Source organism: Staurois parvus, unplaced genomic scaffold (genome assembly GCF_062004578.1).
Source record: "Staurois parvus isolate SC_StPar_1 unplaced genomic scaffold, SC_StPar_1.0 ptg000414l, whole genome shotgun sequence".
Lineage (NCBI taxonomy): Eukaryota > Metazoa > Chordata > Amphibia > Anura > Ranidae > Staurois > Staurois parvus.
The window spans coordinates 9,698,370-9,717,581 of NW_028318210.1; the positions used below are offsets into that span (position 1 = coordinate 9,698,370).

General features: G+C 43.0%; 1 protein-coding gene across 3 annotated transcripts in view; it reads left to right on the top strand.

Moving 5' to 3' along the window:
- SNAP23 (synaptosome associated protein 23) overlaps positions 1–19,212 on the top strand; it is a 108,722-nt gene that overhangs the window by 67,209 nt on the left and 22,301 nt on the right. For 2 of the 3 annotated variants that reach the window (XM_089686926.1, XM_089686925.1), the window contains one exon: positions 12,450–12,479. The exons of the other annotated variant lie outside the window; for it this stretch is intronic. In XM_089686926.1, coding sequence (XP_089543052.1) covers positions 12,450–12,479 — 30 coding nt within the window. The remainder of the gene's footprint in view (positions 1–12,449; positions 12,480–19,212) is intronic. 3 annotated transcript variants of the gene reach the window in all.

Sequence of the window (19,212 nt, forward strand, 5' to 3'; positions counted from 1 at the left end):
GCACAAGAAAGTGAAGGCTACAAGAAGATCAGCAAAGCTTTACTTATCAGGCAGAATACTGTAGCAAAAGTGATGCAAAAATTTCACAAAGATGAAACTGCAGCCATCTCACAGAGACGTCCAGGCTGTCCATGGAAATTAACACCTTGACAGGAGCATCTTCTGATATGGGTTGAAGAAATTGCAATTCTCTAAAGAAGTAGAAAGCCAAACTGGGGTGATTGATTGTTTCTCATGACACAATGGGGAGTACTCTGCAGAGGAATGGCATGCATGGGTGTCGTCTATGAAAGAAGCCTCTCCTAAAGCCCAGGCACAAAAAAGCCCACCTAGAATTTGCCAGGGTCCATGCTGAAAAAGAAGACTAGGACCCTGTACTCTAGAATGATGAGACCAAGATAAATGTTTTTGGAACAGTTGGCTTCAAAACTATGGTATCGCAAAGATGAGGAGTACAAAGAAAATGCATGGTGCCTACAGTGAAACATGGTGGTGGCATTGCACTTCTGTGGGGCTGCAGGGGTGCTGCTGGTGTCGGGGAGCTGCATTTCATTGATGGTATCATGAATTCTCAGATGTACTGCTCTATGTTGAAAGAGAAGATGACACCATCACTCCGTGCCCTTGGTCGTCGAGCGCTTTTCCAACATGAGAATGATCCAAAACACACATCTAAGGCCACTGTTGCTTTTCTGAAGAAGAACAGAGTGAAAGTGATTCTGTGGCCAAGTATGTCTCCTGATCTGAACCCAATCGAACACCTATGGGGAATTCTGAAGAGACAAGGCTGTAAAAGGGTGTTCTTGAAGAATGGAAATAGATAGACGTTGCAATATGTGGCCAACTTGTTCATTCCATGCCTAGAAGACTTGGTGCTGTCCTTACAAATCATGAAGATCATACACAATACTAGATGTAGTAGTTTTTGTTGTGGGGTGTATTCATTTTTGCATCAACTAATTTGAGTAAAACTGAAGATTTTGTAATCTAAGTTATATTAATAACCTTACTTTAATATAATGAGCTAAACAAATGTTCTATAAAACTCAGGGGTGTACTAATTTTTTTGCTGAACACTGTATAGATATCCACTTTAAGTGCCCTTCAACATTAAGGTATGCATTCCAGTCCCAATATAATACAGTTCACATCCAGTGTAAGTGGTGAAAAATCTTCACTCAAAAGGGACACAAGATTCATGCTCCCCCTGTGTGATTGACACTTTCCAGATTAAGGTGACCCCTTAACTGCATAACTGGGTCCCATGCTTTCACAATCTCTTTATGTATTTATTGGGATTCAGCTCTTCAATACATCAGAACAGTAGACCCCCACTCTTTCTGTCCTATGGATAATGCCCAGGGAGTATTTAGGATCACATACTTGAATATACACTAGATTGCCAAAAGTATTGGGGCACCCCTCCAAATCATTGAATTCAAGTGTTTCAATCACCTCCATGGCCACAGGTGTATAAAATCAAGCACCTAGATCTGCAGACTGCTTCTACAAACATTTGTGAAATAATGGGTCACTCTCAGGAGCTCAGTGGATTCAAGCTTGGCACCGTGATGGGTTGCCACCTGTGCAATAAGTCCATCCATGAAATTTCCTTGGTACTAAATATTCCACGGTCAACTGTTACTAGTATTATAACAAAGTGGAAGCAACTAGGAACAACAGCAACTCAGCCACGAAGTGGTAGGCCACATAAAATGACAGAGCAGGGTCAGCGCATGCGGAAGCGCACAATGCGCAGAAGTCACCAACTGTCTGGAGAGTCAATAGCTAAAGACCTCCAACCTTCGTGTGGCCTTCAGATTAGCACAACAACAGTGCATAGAGAGCTTCATGGAATTTGTATCCATGGCCGAGCAGCTACATCCAAACCCTACATCACCAAGTGCAATGCAAGATGTCGGATGCAGTGGTGTAAAGCACACCGCCACTGGACTCTAGAGCAGTGGAGACGTGTCCTTTGGAGTGACAAATCAAGCTTCTCTGTCTGGCATTCCAATGGGTGTGTCTGGGTTTGGCGGTTGCCAGGAGAATGGTACTTGCCTGACTGCATTGTGCCACGTGTAATGTTTGGTGGAGGGGGTATTATGATATGGGGTTGTTTTTCAGGGGTTGGGCTTGACTCAGTTCCAGTTTAGGGAACTCTTAAGGTGTCAGCATACCGAGACATTTTGGACAATTTCATGCTCCTAACTTTGTGGGAACAGTTTGGGGGTGGCCCCTTCTTGTTTCAACATGACTGCGCGCCAGTGCACAAAGCAAGGTCCATAAAGACATGGATGATAGAGTTTGGGGTGGAGGAACTTGACTGGCCTGCACAGTCCTGACCTCAACCCGATTAGAACACCTTTGGGATGAATTAGAGTTGAGACACTGAGCCAGGCCTTCTCGTCTGACATCAGTTCCTGACTTCACAAATGCTCTTCTGGAAGAATGGTCAAACATTCCCATAGACACACTCCTAAACCTTGTGGACAGCCTTCCCAGAAGAGTTGAAGCTGTTATAGCTGCAAAGGGTGGGCCAACTCCATATTGAACCCTACAGACTAAGATTAGGATGCCAATAAAGTTCATGTGCGTGTAAAGGCCAGCATCCCAAAACGTTTGGCTATATAGTGTTTTGGAGGTTTTTTTCCCCAAAATTTAGGCGAGCCCTCTGACAACATAATGTTATCTTGCATACACAGCTGTGCCGTATTTGCACAGCAATCTTTCATGAGCCACAAGCTGTTGTCTACATGGACATATCAATTGGCTACGCTCAACCATTCTTGTGTGTTTGCAATTCCAATTTGGTGCCATACTACATGGGTCACCAAGGATGGTTGTATGATTTAGGCTTTCCTTATGTTTGCAGAGACATACCAAAAACAGTTTTATTATTCTGAATTTAGAAAATACTAGGTAAACACATAACTAACAGCAGTTAAATACACCATGTGATTACCTGCAGGCAGAAGCCCCATTAAAAACAGCCCTGTACACAGACTTGTCTGTCTGCATTTAGGGCCAAACAGTCGCAGGTAATCACTCTAGGAGCAATTATGTAAGCAGCCATGACTAGCTGTGGGAGCTGTCAATCTTCCGTTGTTTTCAATGGGGCTTCCTGACTACAGTATGTCGCAGGGAACCCCCACTGGGTGTCCCACATCCAGTCACAAATGGCCACATTTGTAAGTGTGAATAGTGCTTTTAAAAAGGTCCTAACAGGCTTCAGTAAACTGTACACCACAACTTGAAGCTTGTTGAAAGCCTGCTAGCAGATTGTTTAAAGTGACAGTGCTCCCATTAAGATCTGTGTTTATCATTCCCAAATTGCAGCTGAATGATGCTTCAACAAATCTTGCCGAAAGGTTCATAGCTTGGTGCTCACACTGCGTTTATACAGGCTGAAGGTGAACAAGGCCTTAATATAACATTTTATCATATGTATGGTTTGTAATAGACTACTGACAAATGCATTCCAGTCACTTCTTCCTGAGAGCCCAGTGGGAGTGTCTGCCTGCTATTCTGACTTAATCTATTGCATTAAAAACTTGGCAGTGCACTAGAAAAAACATTTTAATTTGTTAATCGTGGATTTCATGACACAGGATCTTAGTTTTGGACAATTGGGTTAGGCTACCTTCAGGTGATTGGACAATGGCAAACCTGTAAGGACAGCCTAAACATAACCCCTCCCACTCTTAGCAAGCCTCAGTATTTTGCTAGTGTCCTTAGGTGTACAGATACAGTCATGGCCGAAATTGTTGGCACCCTTGATATTTTTCCTGAAAATCAAGTATTTCACACAAAAAAGGTATTGCATTAACACATGTTTTGCTATACACATGTTTATTCCCTTTGTATGTATTGGAACAAATATAAAACAGAGGCAGAAAAGCAAATATGACATAATGTCACACAAAACCCCAAAAATGGGCTGGACAAAAGTATTGGCACCCTTAACTTAATATTTGGTTGCACACCCTTTGGAAAACATAACTGAAATCAGTCGCTTCCTATAACCATCAATAAGCTTCTGACACCTCTCACCCGGAATTTTGGACCACTCTTCCTTTGCAAACAGCTCCAGGTCTCTCTTATTGGAAGGACACCTTTTCCCAACAGCAATTTTAAGATCTCTCCACAGGTGTTCAATGGGATTTAGATCTGGGCTCATTGCTGGCCACTTCAGAACTCTCCAGCGCTTCTTTGCCATCCATTTCTGAGTGCTTTTTGACGTATGTTTGGGGTCATTGTCCTGCTGGAAGACCCAGGATCTTGGACGCAAACCCAGCTTTCTGACACTGGGCCCTACAGTGCGACCCAAAATCCTTTGGTAATCCTCAGATTTCATGATGCCTTGCACACAGTCAAGGCACCCAGTGCCAGAGGCAGCAAAACAACCCCAAAACATCATTGAACCTCCACCATATTTTACCGTAGGTACTGTGTTTTGTTCTTTGTAGGCCTCATTCCGTTTTCGGTAAACAGTAGAATGATGTGCTTTACCGAAAAGCTCTATCTTGGTCTCATCTGTCCACAAGACGTTTTCCCAGAAGGCTTTTGGCTTACTCAAGTACATTTTGGCAAACTGTAGTCTTGCTTTTTTATGTCTCTGTGTCAGCAGTGGGGTCCTCCTGGGTCTCCTGCCATAGCGTTTCATTTCATTTAAATGTCGACGGATAGTTCGCGCTGACACTGATGCTCCCTGAGCCTGCAGGACAGCTTGAATGTCTTTGGAACATGTTTGGGGCTGCTTATCCACCATCCGGACTATTCTGCGTTGCAATCTTTCATCAATTTTCCTCATCCGTCCACGACCAGGGAGATTAGCTACAGTGCCATGGGTTGCAAACTTCTTGATAATGTTGCGCACTGTGGACAAAGGCAAATCTAGTTCTCTGGAGATGGACTTGTAACCTTGAGATTGTTGATATTTTGCCACAATTTTGGTTCTCAGGTCCTCAGACAGTTCTCGTCTCCTCTTTCTGTTGTCCATGCTTAGTGTGGCACAGACAGACACACAATGCAAAGGTTAAGTGAACGTCTCTCCTTTTTATCTGCTTTCAGGTGTGATTTCTATATTGCCCACACCTGTTACTTGCCCCAGGTGAGTTTACAGGAGCATCACATGCTTGTAACATTCTTATTTATCCGCAGTTGTGAAAGGGTGCCAATACTTTTGTCCAGCCCATTTTTGGAGGTTTGTGTGACATTATGTCGAATTTGCTTTCTTTCCTCCCTTTTTTTGTTTTGTCCCAATACACACAAAGGGAATAAACATGTGTATAGCAAAACATGTGTTAATGCAATACGTTTCGTGAGAAATACATGATTTCCTGGAGAAATATCAAGGGTGCCAACAATTTCGGCCATGACTGTATTTTCTCTCTTCTCTACCATTTTTCTTTACTACTTTTTTTGTATCAGGAAATTTTTTTTTTTGAAGAATATAGCTGCTCGTAACCACTGCGGCATCCATTTAGCAACTTTTCAGATCAGTTGACAAGGGCCAGTTTGGGACTTTGGCATGCAGTTAGCCAGAGGGTGCTATACAGGTCCAAGACTCCAGCAGCCCCACTCGCAAGGGGGTCATTTCTTCAGTTCAAGGTTGCTACTTTAACGTGTTCTGTGCCCCCAAGTCATTCACTCCATTCTGAATAAAAAGCTTCTCAACAGGTTCCTTCAGATTTAAAAATTCCATATGGAATCTGCGAGGCCAGTCATCGCTTCCCTTTAGCCCGGGACTTTCTGGTCTCTGGGGACATCAAGGATACCTACTTTTTCTGTGGGCATGCAACATTACCAGTTTATTGCCCTTACCTTTGACCTGTCCACAGCACTTTGAGGCTTCACCAAGATGTTAGCTTCTGTCTTACCTTTGCTGTGCTCTCAGGGTAATCCCCATCATGTGATACTTGAATTCTCCCTCCTAAATGAACAGTTGGTCAAGATTTTGTCAGACAGTACAAACTCTGCAGAGGATCCTGTCATCAGTCTGGGGTCTTCTCCCTTCAACAAACTCTTTTCCCTTTGTTCCGACATTTAGACCCTGCGGTCCAGGAAGATGCCCAATTGCTTTTTGCATGGTGGTCTTGGGCTTGGTAGCCTCATTGAAGGCAGTATCATATGCCCGGTTTCATTCCAGACTTGTTGCAGCTCGACAATTTGAATGCATGGAATAAGCACTCGGTGTCTCGATTGTTCCATTCATCTGGCCTCCAAAACTGTGCTTTTCCTAGTGTGGTGGATATCCAGTATGAAAATCTGAATAGTCCTTGCTCCTGATGCCTTTGGAAGGTGTTCAGAATGGGCAAACTAGAATTCAGTCAAGCAAGGCCACAGCAGTGGTTTGCATCAGGCTTAAAGTCATGCAGATCAAAGGAAAGGGCTAGAGTGATGTCTGCTTTGCGAACAGGTGTCATCAACAGGCATCGTCTGGTCCTGTCCGTAATGCACATTCCAGGCATGCAAAATTGGCGTCAAGAGAAAAAAGGAAAACCAGCGCTTAGATCTTTAAGCAACTCAAGAACACAGGTACAGGCACTTGCTGAGGAGCGGCCTTCTAAAGATCAGGGAACCTTGATACTATTGGAGGGCCATTCATGGAGGAAGGGAGTTCATCGCCCGAAACGCATTAGCATACCCTGTCGCAAGACCATTATTTGCTGGGACTGTCACATTGCTTCCTTGTTCACATGACCCTTGGTTTGTGAATATATACTTTTGTCATTTTCAATAAATCCTTTATCACGGTAATGCACGAGGAGAGTGCGCCTTTTTTATGCTTTCTTCCAATAGTATGCAAAATTGGCGGGCTGACTTTATCTGGTCTGGTTCCAGGAGAATGTTTTTGTTACAGATTGTGGACACCAGATAAGGTTTTCTGACATCCAGTTTCAACAATAAGCTGAGTAATTTTGACACCAGCACCAAAGAACCTCTGGTCTTTGATGTGGATGCCCTAGCGACTCCTTGGGATCTGTTTGCTTGCTCTATGCCTTTCCCCTACTGATGGTTTTTTCCTTGTCTGCATCACATGATCAAGATGGAGGGTGTTACAATGAATCTCATTGCACCGAATTGGCCCCAAGAAACCAGTTTATCATTCTGTTCTCAGTCGTTGGCTTTAACAGCACAGCTGTTGAAGTCCACTTCCTGAATAACAGAGGCCATTCGGACTTGGTCATCCCTGCATGCCTGAAAGCTGGAAACTAGAGCTAAAAAAAATCCCAGGAAGTATTACAGGGTGGATCCAGTCTTTACTTTAGTCTTGTCTGGACCAACAGTTGGCCTTAATTACCATCAAGGGTCAAATTTCGACCCACGCTATTCTTTTCCAGAGTCTATTTGCCTTTCACTCACTTGTTATAATCTCTGTGCAGGGCTCCTCTACATCGTTTTCCCTGTATGATCACCAGTGGCTCCAAGAGACCCATTTGGTTCTATCGGAACCTCAAAGACCTCCCTGTGAACATGTCCGAGATGGCCCACTATCTTCCCACATCCACAAGGATAACTTTTTTTTTTTTAACTTTCTTGTGGTTGTCACCGTGTGATCTAGATCTGGTGATCCTAGTGAGATTTGTTTTTTTTTTTTTTCCTCCTCTTCTTTCCACCATAACAGGACATTGTGCTTCCCTCCTTATGTCCTGCTCCGAAACTTTCAAAGGAGATTTCTTTCCACTGTCTGGATGTGGTATACGATATGTAAGTCTGCCTCTCAGCTATGGCATTTTTCATTCTTTCTCATTCCTGAGAGTTCTTTTATGGGACATCCTGCCTCTTGTTCCACCATTGTCTGGTGGATTAGACAAGTCATCATTTGATCCAAAGTCTGAAGGCTATGGTTTCTCCATTTCCAGCTTAGGAACACTCTGTTAACATCTGTCAGCACTTCAAGGGCTTTTCAGCATCGTACATCAGTTTCCCAGATTTGCAAGGCTGCCACCTGTTCTTCTGTTCATACTGTTAAATTTTACCAAGTGGATACTCAGGCCTTTTTTTGATGCCAATTTTGGATATAAAGCGCTCCAGGTGGCTCTGAGTTCTTGAGCCCTCTGTGTGCCCATTTGGTAATGTGGCCATTAGTGTTTGTTGCACTGTTGTCCGCATCGCATTGCTTTTTGATATCCTAGACATCTAAGACAAAGATCCTGTGTCCTGTAAAGTCAGAAAATGTTTGATTTATCTGTTTAAATTCATTTACTTTAGTACATCACAGGACACAGGTCCCTCCACTTTGTTCTTATGACTGACTTTTTTTTCTACTAACCTGGGGCTTGCTGGGAGGGAGAGAGTTTGTTAATGCTGTCCTTACAGCTTTGTGTCCAATTACCTGAATGTAGCTGTGTAACCTAAACCTCTTAAGACCTGTGTCCTGTAATATACTCGAAGAGAAGGATTTACAGGTAAGTCAGAAATGCATTTTTATGTCCGTTTAAGCATACTGTATCAGGCTGTAGACTGCATTTAGGTCATTTTTATTCACATTAATTTATTTAGCAGTTAGATGTACATTCCACAAAAGGGGTGTTTTCCTATTTATAACTAAACTTTGGGATTGGAAAAAGAAAAGAACCCTTGCAGTGGGATCCCTATGCATTGCACGGGTTAAATGCTTGTTACTTCTAGGGGTATTGTATTGACTGGATTCCTTTTCCTACTCTCCACTCCAGCTGGCTACAGCTCTTTTGCCTGGTGCTCTGAGCAGTCCCTTGGCATTATCACATACAGTGCCTTGAAAAAGTATTCATACCCCTTGAAATTTTGGACATTTTGTCATGTTACAACCAAAAACATAAATGTGTTTTGTTGGGATTTTATGTGATAGACCAACACAAAGTGGCACATAATTGTGAAGTGGAAGGAAAATGATAAATGGTTTTCAAAACTTTTTACAAATATCTGAAAATTGTGGTGTGCATTTGTATTCAGCCCCCTTGACTGAATCCTTTGTAGAACCACCTGTCACTGCAATTACAGTTGCAAGTCTTTTTGGGTATGTCTCTACCAGATTTGCACATCTAGAAAGTTAAACTTTTGCCCATTCATCCTTGCAAAATAGCTCACGCTCTGTCAGATTGGATGGAGAGTGTCTGTGAACAGCAGTTTTAAAGCCTTGTCACAGATTGCCAATTGGATTTAGGTCTGGACCATTCTAACACATGAATATGCTTTGATCTAAACCATTCCATCATGGCTCTGGCTGTATGTTTAGGGTTGTTGTCCTTCTTGAAGGTAAACCTCTGCCACAGTCTCAAGTCTTTTGCAGACTAACAGGTTTTCTTCTGATTGCCCTGTATTTGGCTCCATCTTCCCATCAACTGTGACCAGCTTCCCTGTCCCAGCTGAAGAAAAGCATCCCCACAACATCATTCTACCACCACCATGTTTCATAGTGGGGATGGTGTGTTCAGGGTGAAGTGCAGTGTTAGTTTTCTGCCACACAGTGTTTTTTTTTAAGCCAAAACATTACATTTTGGTCTCATCTGACCAGAGCACCTTCTTCCACGTTTGCGGTCTCCCCCCACATGGCTTCTTGCAAACTGCAAACGGGACTTCTTATGGCTTTCTTTCAACAATGACTTTCTTCCTGCCACTCTTCCATAAAGGCCAGATTTGCAGAGTACACAACTAATAGTTGTCCTGTGGAAAGATTCTCCCACCTGAGCTGTGGATCTCTGCAGCTCCTCCAGTGTTATCATGGGCCTCTTGGCTGCTTCTGATTAATGCTCTCCTTGCTCAGCCTGTCAGTTTAGGTGGACAGGAAAAAGAGAGGAAGGCGACTCTTAAGTGCAGTATTGACAATTTATTTAGTAAACAATGGATACATTGCACTTACAGGATAAACAGTTAAAAGAGTCATCGTGTGGTAATTAGATCCAGGTGGGACATCCTGCCGTCCAGCAGTAAAATCTGTCTATAGGATCAGGAAGTAGAGTCCAGGATGTGCCTATGCATCAAACATGAAGCTTGGAGAGCAGAGTCAGATGTAGGAGGTGAAGGGGGGTTGTAATGCATTTTGAAGCATGCTCAATAGGCTCCTACTCCATCCTACATCTGACTCTGCTCTCCAAGCTTCATTTTTGATGCACAGGCACATCCTGGACTCTACTTCCTGATCCTATAGACAGATTTTCCTGCTGGACTGCTGGATGTCCCACCTGGATCTACTTACCACACGATGAGTCTTTTTAACTGTTTATCCTGTAAGTGCAATTTATCCATTGTTTACTAAATAAATTGTCAATACTGCACTTAGAGGCGCCTTCCTCTCTTTTTCTTGTTACTGCATTAGAGCCTTGCTTCCACTCTAAGAAGAGCTGCCTCAGTGTTACTGCTCCCATCCATCCATCCCTGATATCCATCTGGCACCTTTATCTTACAGCTACAGAGGTTGGGCTCCAACAAGCGTGCCCTATATAATATACATTTTCCAGTTTAGGTGGACGGCCATATCTTTGTAGGTATGCAGCAGAGTGGATTTGATTTAAATCACTAGTGAAAAGGCTCAATTTTAAATCATATTTTTTAAAGAGCAACTGTCATCTCTGTCCCGCATCTGCTCCTCTTTTGACAAGCTGTTGACTCATAGACAGTCCCATTCACTTTAAGGGGACAAATGGTGATTTGGCAGTGACACAACAAAGTGAGGGACGTGATGGCAGCAGGTGAGTGGATGCCCACTAACAGGTACTGCCATGATGGATCTAAAATAACAGGTGCTCTTTAAATGTAAGGAATCCGACTCATTCTTGCTGGTAGTTAGAATCTTTAATATTTGCAAACCAAATGAAGGTTTCCTTTTTAGATTAATAAGCTGTCAGCTTAGTAAAACAGCAATATCAGAACTGATTTTAGGTTAGTAGGTTAATCACACATAGTTGAAGAACTACTCAAATTCTTTTATTTCATGTTTTTTCTCATGGTTACTGTGAAATTGTGTGAATACGTCAATGCAGTGCTTGTTATCTCAGCTTGCAGAGCTTGGGTTCATTGAATGAGTTTTCAAAAAATGTAGATATTTCAGAATATACAGCCTCATGCTACATAACTAAGCTCCATTTCATGCTGAATAAACTAAATAATTAATGTATCTTAAATAAAAAACTATTTTTAGATAGATTTTTACTCCAAAAGCATTTTATTAAAATAAATTTGATTAAAAAAAATCCAATTTTTTTTTTATTGACTTTTATCCACCCTGGTTTGCAGTTTTGCCATACTCTCCATTTTCGTCTGATGGATTAAACAGTGCTCCATGAAATGTTCAAAGCTTGGGAAATGTTTTATTACCTAACCCTGCTTTAAACTTCTCCACAACTTTATCCCTGAATGGTTTGGTGTGTTCCTTGGCCTTCATGATGCTGTTTGTTCACTAATGTTCTCTAACAAACCTCTGAGGGCTTCACAGAACAGCTGAATTTTATACTGAGATTAAATTACAAACAGGTGGACTCTATTAACTAATTAGGTGACTTCTGAAGGCAATTGGTTCCACTAGATGTTAGCTAGGGGTATCAGAGTAAAGGGAGCTGGATACAAATGCAAACCACACTTTTCAGATATTTGTAAAAAAAAAGTTTAAAACCATTTATCATTTTCCTTCCACATCACAATTATGTGCCACTTTGTGTTGGTCTATCACATAAAATCCCAATAAAATACATTTACATTTTTTGTTGTAACATGACAAAATGTGGAACATTTCAAGGGGTATGAATACTTTTTCAAGGCACTGTACAGTGCAGGGCTATTTACCCTTCACTGTATGTGGATAAGGTTAGCAGTAAAGTGTGCAGCATGTGCATGAACCCTGAAGCCTGATGGCACAGTTTGGTTTGAAATCAGAAAAAACTTTTGCACTGCTATGCCTTTTAAAAAGATTTTTCCTAAATAAATTATAGTAACTGCTCACACCGTATGGCACTCTCATGTTAAATTAAAGTCAAAAACAGTGCAGCACTACTTCATATACTTATCAATACCACCTGTATAGTTAAATTTTACTTGCGTTCATAAATAAAAATCATTAACCACAATCATATATGTTTTGTGAAATGTGCATTAAAAAACCTTTTTAATATTGCACTTATCACAAAACATACGATTGTGGTTTATGGTTTTGATTTATGCACATAAGTAAAAAGTGAATATATAGGTGGAATAGATCCAGTCTGGTTTCAGTCTGTTAATTCACTTTTGTGTGTTAAATAAGCAGTATTGGAAAATTTTGTCTAGCTGTTTTTAGGTTCCTATATATACATGTGTGTGTGTATGTATATATGTATACATAGGATATATATATATATATATATATATATATATATAAACTTGCTAACAATTTTTAATATAAGGTTGCAGTGCTTACTAAGATGATTTTGAATTCTTGTTTTACTAGTCATTTCTTTTCTCTTCTCTCCATTCTGCTTACTAACCTGAAGGTTTCTTAGAAGGCTGAAGCACCGGCTAAGGTTGGCGTTAAGATGTTGTAGTCCGAAGTTACCCAGCTTTGAAAAGTTGGCCTGCATGCTTACTTTCTAGATCAGAGGTCCCCAACCTTTCAATGTGTGAAAGCCATTATCAGGAAAGCTAGCCTTTAGTGACTTTAACCACTTGGCTACCGAGCACTTATACCCCCTTCCTGCTCAGGCCAGTTTTCAGCTTTCAGCGCTGTCGCACTTTGACAATTGCGTGGTCATGCAACATTGTACCCATATGAAATTTTTAGAATTTTTTTCACACAAATAGAGCTTTATTTTCATGGTATTTAATTGCCTCTGGTTGTTTTATTTTTTGCGCTATAAACAAAAAGAGCAAAAAATTAAAATTAAAAAAAAGTTTCTTTCTATTATATCACTGATGTGCGTTGATGAGGCTGCATGAATAGGCAACACTGATGGGCACTGATAGGCGACACTGATGGGCATGGATAGGTTGCACTGATGAGCTGGCACTGATATGCAACAATGATGGGCACTGATGAGTGGCACTGGCGGCCCTGCTGGTCATTGATTGGCGGCATTGGTGGGTGGCACTACTAGGCACTGATGGGCACAGGTGGTTGGCACTGATGGGCATAGGTGGTTGGCACTGATGGGCACTGATCATCAGTGCCCTGATGATCGGTGCCGATCCATCCTCTGACAATTGCCTGTTATTGGCAGTACTTTCCTCACTCTGTGACTGCGTGAGGAAAGTGAAGCCGATAACCGGCAACTGCATTTACCGGTGATCTGCTGTGTCATTGAACACAGTTGATCACGTGGTAAAAGGCCGCTGTGATTGGCCTTTTACCACATCACGTGATCAGCTGTGTCCATAGGACACAACGATCACAGAGATCGCCAGGGGTGCGTGGGAGAGCGTGTTCTGGGAGGACGTCATGACACCCTCCCAGAACTAGAAAATCGCTCTGTAGCCATCATTCGGCTATAGTGCAGTTGGCAAGTGGTTAAAGAGAATGGTATAGTGTCTTTGTATTTATTTTCTCCTATGTTCAGGACAAAATCTATTAAAAATTTGTAGTTCTTTTTAATTTTGTAATTGCAAAGTACTGTGCATGCGTATTTCATAATTGTGAATTTAAAAGGCACACTTCATACTAAACCCCGGACCCTGCATTCACTATATCTGGTCTCCCACAGTACACAGAACATGGAATTAGTTTAGTAAATATAAACTGCTAAATACCTTTTCTCATCAGCAGTTAGAGCAGTCTTGTGGCTTCTGTCCTACAGACACAGCTGATCACTTAATGTGGTAAAAGGCCAATCACAGCATCCTTTTACCACGTGATCAGCTGTGTCTAATGACGCAGTAGATAACAGTGTAAATACAGTTGCTGGTTATCTGCTGCACTTTCCTCGCACTGTCACAGTGTGAGGAAAGTGCTGCTGATAACTGGCAATTGTCACTGATGATCAGTGCTTCCCACCAGTGACACCCAGCAGAGCCGCCTCATCAGTGCTGCCTATCAGTGTATTATCATCCGTGCCACCTCATCATAGTTACATAGTTAGTCTGGCTGAAAAAAGACAAGTCCATCCAGTTCAACCATAAAAAGAAAAAAAAAAAGTTATAATCCTATACCCACAGGTTGATCCAGAGGAAGGCAAAAAACCCAGCAAAGCGTGATTCAATTTTGCTCCTGCAGGGAAAAAAATAACTTCCGGATCCCCCGAAAGGCAATCCGATATTCCCTGGATGAACTTTACCTCTAAACATCTCTTACAAGTCTGAGTCCCACTCCGTGTACCTTTTTAATATGTCCCCTCCACTCCTCCTTTTCATATTACTATCCTGCGTTCCCAAAATCTCACTTCTGTACCCCTCTGCTCCACCCCAAAACTTGTACATCTCACCCTGACTGCTACCATCTCCGTACTACTGCTCTCATCACCTCCTGCTGATACTTCACTCTCCTGCTGACCCAAACACCAGGACTGGAAGGCATGTGCACTCGTGTACATCCCGCTCCCATCTTACTTTCCTCATCCTGCTTCTTCTCCTAACCTCTAGGGATATCTCCTCAAACCCTGGTCCTCCAGTATCTCACCCCCACACCAGGCATCCCCTCAATTTAATATCGGTCCTCGTGCTCACAAAAACCACCCTCCCTTTTTCATGTGCGCTATGGAATGCCCGCTCTGTCTGTAATAAGCTCACCTCTGTACTTGACCTTTTTGTCTCCCGCTCCCTTAACCTACGAGCAATTAAAGAAATCTGGCTGCAAGCAGCAGATTCTTCTCCCGCAGCACTTTTCTATGGAGGCCTTCTCTGGACCTACTCACCCAGACCCAGTGGTCGGAAAGGTGGTGGAGTTGGTTTGCTTCTATCCCCACTCAGCACATTTTCAAGTCCTCTCTAACCCTCCCTCTCTGTCCTTCTCTTCTTTCGAGACTCACTGCATTCGGCTGTTTTCTCCCATTTCTCTGAGGATTGCAGTAATTTGTCGGCCTCCTGGACCGATGTCCCGCTTTCTTGATGATTTCTCTGCCTGGCTACCCTACTTTCTCTCCTGAACTACCCACTATCATTCTCGGAGATTTTAACATCCCATTTAATGTCAACAACCCGGCTAAATCCCAACTCTTCAACCTAACCTCATCTTTTGTATTAGCACAATGTATACAGTCCTCCACTCACTCTGATGGGAATACATTAGACCTTGTTTTCTTCCGTCTTTGTACTCTTTACAACCTCACAAACGCCCCCTATCCTCTCTCTTCCACTCTGCAGCTGATAAACTGTACGACAGAATCTCTCCCCTGTCCTGTCCTGACCTGGCCACTGCTGTCTATAACAGTTCGCTTTCATCCACATTAGACTCAGTTGCTCCTCTAACTACACGAAGCATCAGGCCCTGACCATTACAACCTTGGCAGACTGACAACACCAGAAATCTTAAACGACATAGTCGTGCGCTGGAGCGATTGTGGCGTAAAACCAAATCTCAACAAGCATTCACCCTATATAAATCTGCTTTCTTAACATACAATTCCTCCCTTCATGCTGCCAAACAAGCCTACTTTGTCACTCTTAATACCTTGTCATCCAGTCCTCGTCGTCTCTTCTCTACTTTTAACACTCTACTTTGTCCACCTCCACCTAGTACCTCACTCATTGCTCATGAGATTGCAAATCATTTCAAAAACAAGATTGACGCAATTCGTAGGGGCATCGCTACTGCACAGACATCCATTTCACTTAGCATACATTATACTAAACCTCCCTCAACAGTTTCCTCTTTTGGCCTTGCTACTACCGAAGAGGTCACTAAGGTTTTCTCAGAAGCCCATCTCACTACGTGCCCCCTGGATCCTGTCCCCTCACAACTACTACGGTCACCCTCTTCTTCCATCCTATGCTCCCTCACTCACATCTTCAATCTTTCCCTCTCTACTGGTGCCTTCGCCTCCCCTCTAAAGCATGTGCACGTCACTCCCATACTTAAAAAGCCCTCCCTGGACCCCACCAACCTGAACAACTTAAGTCCCATTTCCCTGCTGCCATTTACCTCTAATCTCCTAGAACGCTTAGTCTACAATCGCCTGAGCTCCCACCTCACCGACAACAACCTTCTTGACCCATTATAGTCTGGCTTTCGCTCACTACACTCCACTGAAACTACTCTACTAAAACTCACTAATGATCTACTAACTGCTAAAACCAATGGCCACTACTCCATACTCTTATTACTTGACCTCTTCGTGGCTTTTGATACGGTTGACCATTCCCTCCTCCTCAAAAAAACTCCACTGTCTTGGCCTCAGAGACTCTGCTCTCTCCTGGTTCTCCTCCTACCTATCGCAGTGCTCCTTCAGCGTTACCTATAATGTTGCCTCCTCCTATTCACTCCCTCTTTCTGTAGGGGTCCCTCAAGGTTCTGTCCTTGGACCCCTTCTCTTCTCCATCTGCACCTCCTCCCTTGGTCACTTGATAGAGTCCCATGGCTTTAACTACAATCTCTATGCTGATGACACACAAATTTTATCTTTCTACCCCTCACCTCACCCCTTCAGTCTCCTCTTGCATTACTAACCTACTAAGTGACATAGCAGCATGGATGTCACTCCACTTCCTCAAACTCAATCTTTCCAAAACTGAGCTCTTAGTATTCCCCCCAGCCCGTGCCCCCTCCCCTGACTTCTCCATCAAGATCAATAACACAATCATCAGTCCCTCCCCTCATGCTAGAGTACTAGGTGTAATCCTAGACTCCCATCTGTCCTTTCAGCCCCAAATCCAATCGCTGTCCAAATCTTGTAGACTTCACCTCCGCAATATCTCCAAGATACGGCTGTTCCTAACCTTGGAAACCACTAAACAACTTATTCACTCCCTTGTCATATCACGCCTCGATTATTGTAACTCCCTCTTCATTGGCCTACCTCATCGCAAGCTATCCCCTCTTCAGTCTATTATGAATGCTGCTGCCAGACTCATCCACCTTACTAACTGTTCTGTATCTGCCACCCCTCTCTGCCAATCCCTCCACTGGCTTTCCATTGCCCAACGGATAAAATTCAAAACATTAACCATAATGTATAAAGCCATTTATAACTCTGCCCCAAATTACATCACCAATCTTGTCTCCAAATATCACCCAAACCGTACTCTCCGCTCCTCGCAAGACCTCCTGCTCTCTAGCTCCCTTGTCTCCTCCTCCCATGCTCATCTCCAGGACTTCTCCAGCCAGAGCATCCCCCATCCTCTGGAACTCTTTACCCCAATTTATCAGACTATCGCCTTCTCTGCTCACTTTTAGGCGATCTCTGAAAACCTATCTCTTCAGGGAAGCCTGTCCTGCCCTCAGCTAATACTGGAATCTTCTACTCTTCCTACCAGTCCATCCCCCACAGTTACTACCTTTTGTACCACTAGCCCCTCCCTCTTAGATTGTAAGCTCCAAGGAGCAGGGCCCTCCTATCCCGCTTGTATTGAACTGTATTGTTGCTGTATTGTCTCCCGTTATATTGTAAAGTGCTAAGCAAACTGTTGGCGCTATATAAATCCTGTATAATAATAAAAATAAATCAGTGAAGCCTATCAGTGCTGCCTATCCATGCCACCTCATCAATGCCTATCAGTGCTGCTCATCAGTGCAGCCTAATCAACGCACATCAGTGAAGGAGAAAAAATACCTTTTTGCAAAATTTGATGTGTACCACTCAAACAGCTTCAGTACATCAGAACTTCTGTGAATAGTGGAAGGTGGAGGAATGACAGGAACGTCTTCCCTATTCACAGAAATGGTTACATTCTTTAAAAACAATGCAAGGACTTTTGTCAGTGAAGGAGAGTGCACTAAGTGGCTGTCCCCCATCAGGACCACCTTCAGTGTACTGTAGTTTTGGATCAAAAGCTGTTAACCCCCTCAGCACCAGATGTTCAGCACTATGACAAGGACCTGCCATAACTGGAGAGAAGAGTTACACAGGAACCTTCAGCCGGTAGGGCATGGGACATAAGTGAGTTGTAACAGCTGTAGCCAACAAAAAATACAGCTTTAAACTCTTTCTACTTTGCCTACAAATCGCAGAATTCAGTAGAAATGGAATGTTTTCTGATCTGACAGGCCGTTACCTGCAACATCATCAAGAGAGCCTCCGGTTGGGGACCACTGCTCTAGTGCCTGAACATTGCATGTGTGTATTGTTACTGTGGGCTTAGTTTCTCCACATGTCTGTCCTTGCATGTTTGATATTATCTGTGTTTTAATGTGCTGTATATCTTCTGCTTCCCAGCAGACTCAACAATGTAATGTGTTGTACTGACTAGGTCAGGTTCTGCATGAGGCACAGCAAGAAATGATAAACTACACAAACTGTTTTACTATTGATCACTTCTATATGTACATTGGTTACAAATGTATTATACCCATTTGTGCAAAGTATTTTATAGAACTGCTTGAGACAGATATGTAAAAAAACTAATTCAGGTAGTGTATGGAATCTGTTGTGTGGTGCCAACAGAAAGTTGATGTTAGGCTTCCATTAGGTTGTCTGCTGTGTAAGGTGATAAGCAGGAGGAGGAGGTATGAAATTGGGCTTGCAGGATTTAGGAAGTATAAGGTTTGTTTCATTAGCATCCAGAAAGGAGACCGTAAGTGGGGCAATGTCAGTACAGTACTGTCACCCTAAAGCAGTATAACACAGCAGAGTGTGGGCGGCAGAGAGGCGTTTGGGAAGCGTTTTTACGCCTCGGACAATTCTGCACATTGCAGCACATGGTGCTGTTCTAACGGGAGCGTTAGCATCGCGGCACGGCAAAACGGACGCCTGTGATCAAGTCAGGAGGCGTTGAAGCCTCCTATTCTAGTCTATGGTGCCGCTCCGCAAACGCCCGGCCGGCGTTTGCGGTGCGGTTGCGGGGCGTTTGCGGAGCGGTAACACCATTCAAACTTCATTATAGGCATTTGTAGGGCGTTTTTAACGCTCGGCAACTGCCGCTAAACCGCATATGCGGCGTTTGTGGAGCGTTTGCCGAGCGTTAAAAAATGCTCCTCAAACGCCGGACGCTATAGGGGCGTTTGGCAAGCGTTGGTAAAACAGTCAAGTGTGAACGAGCCCTTAAGCTGGTCATGCATACATAATTTCTTTCATTAAGTGTTCTCTGCATGGCAAGAACATTTACTGTTATCTCACATATATATTCTTATTATTATAGCTAAATTTACCACCCTAACTCCTCCCACAGTTTTTA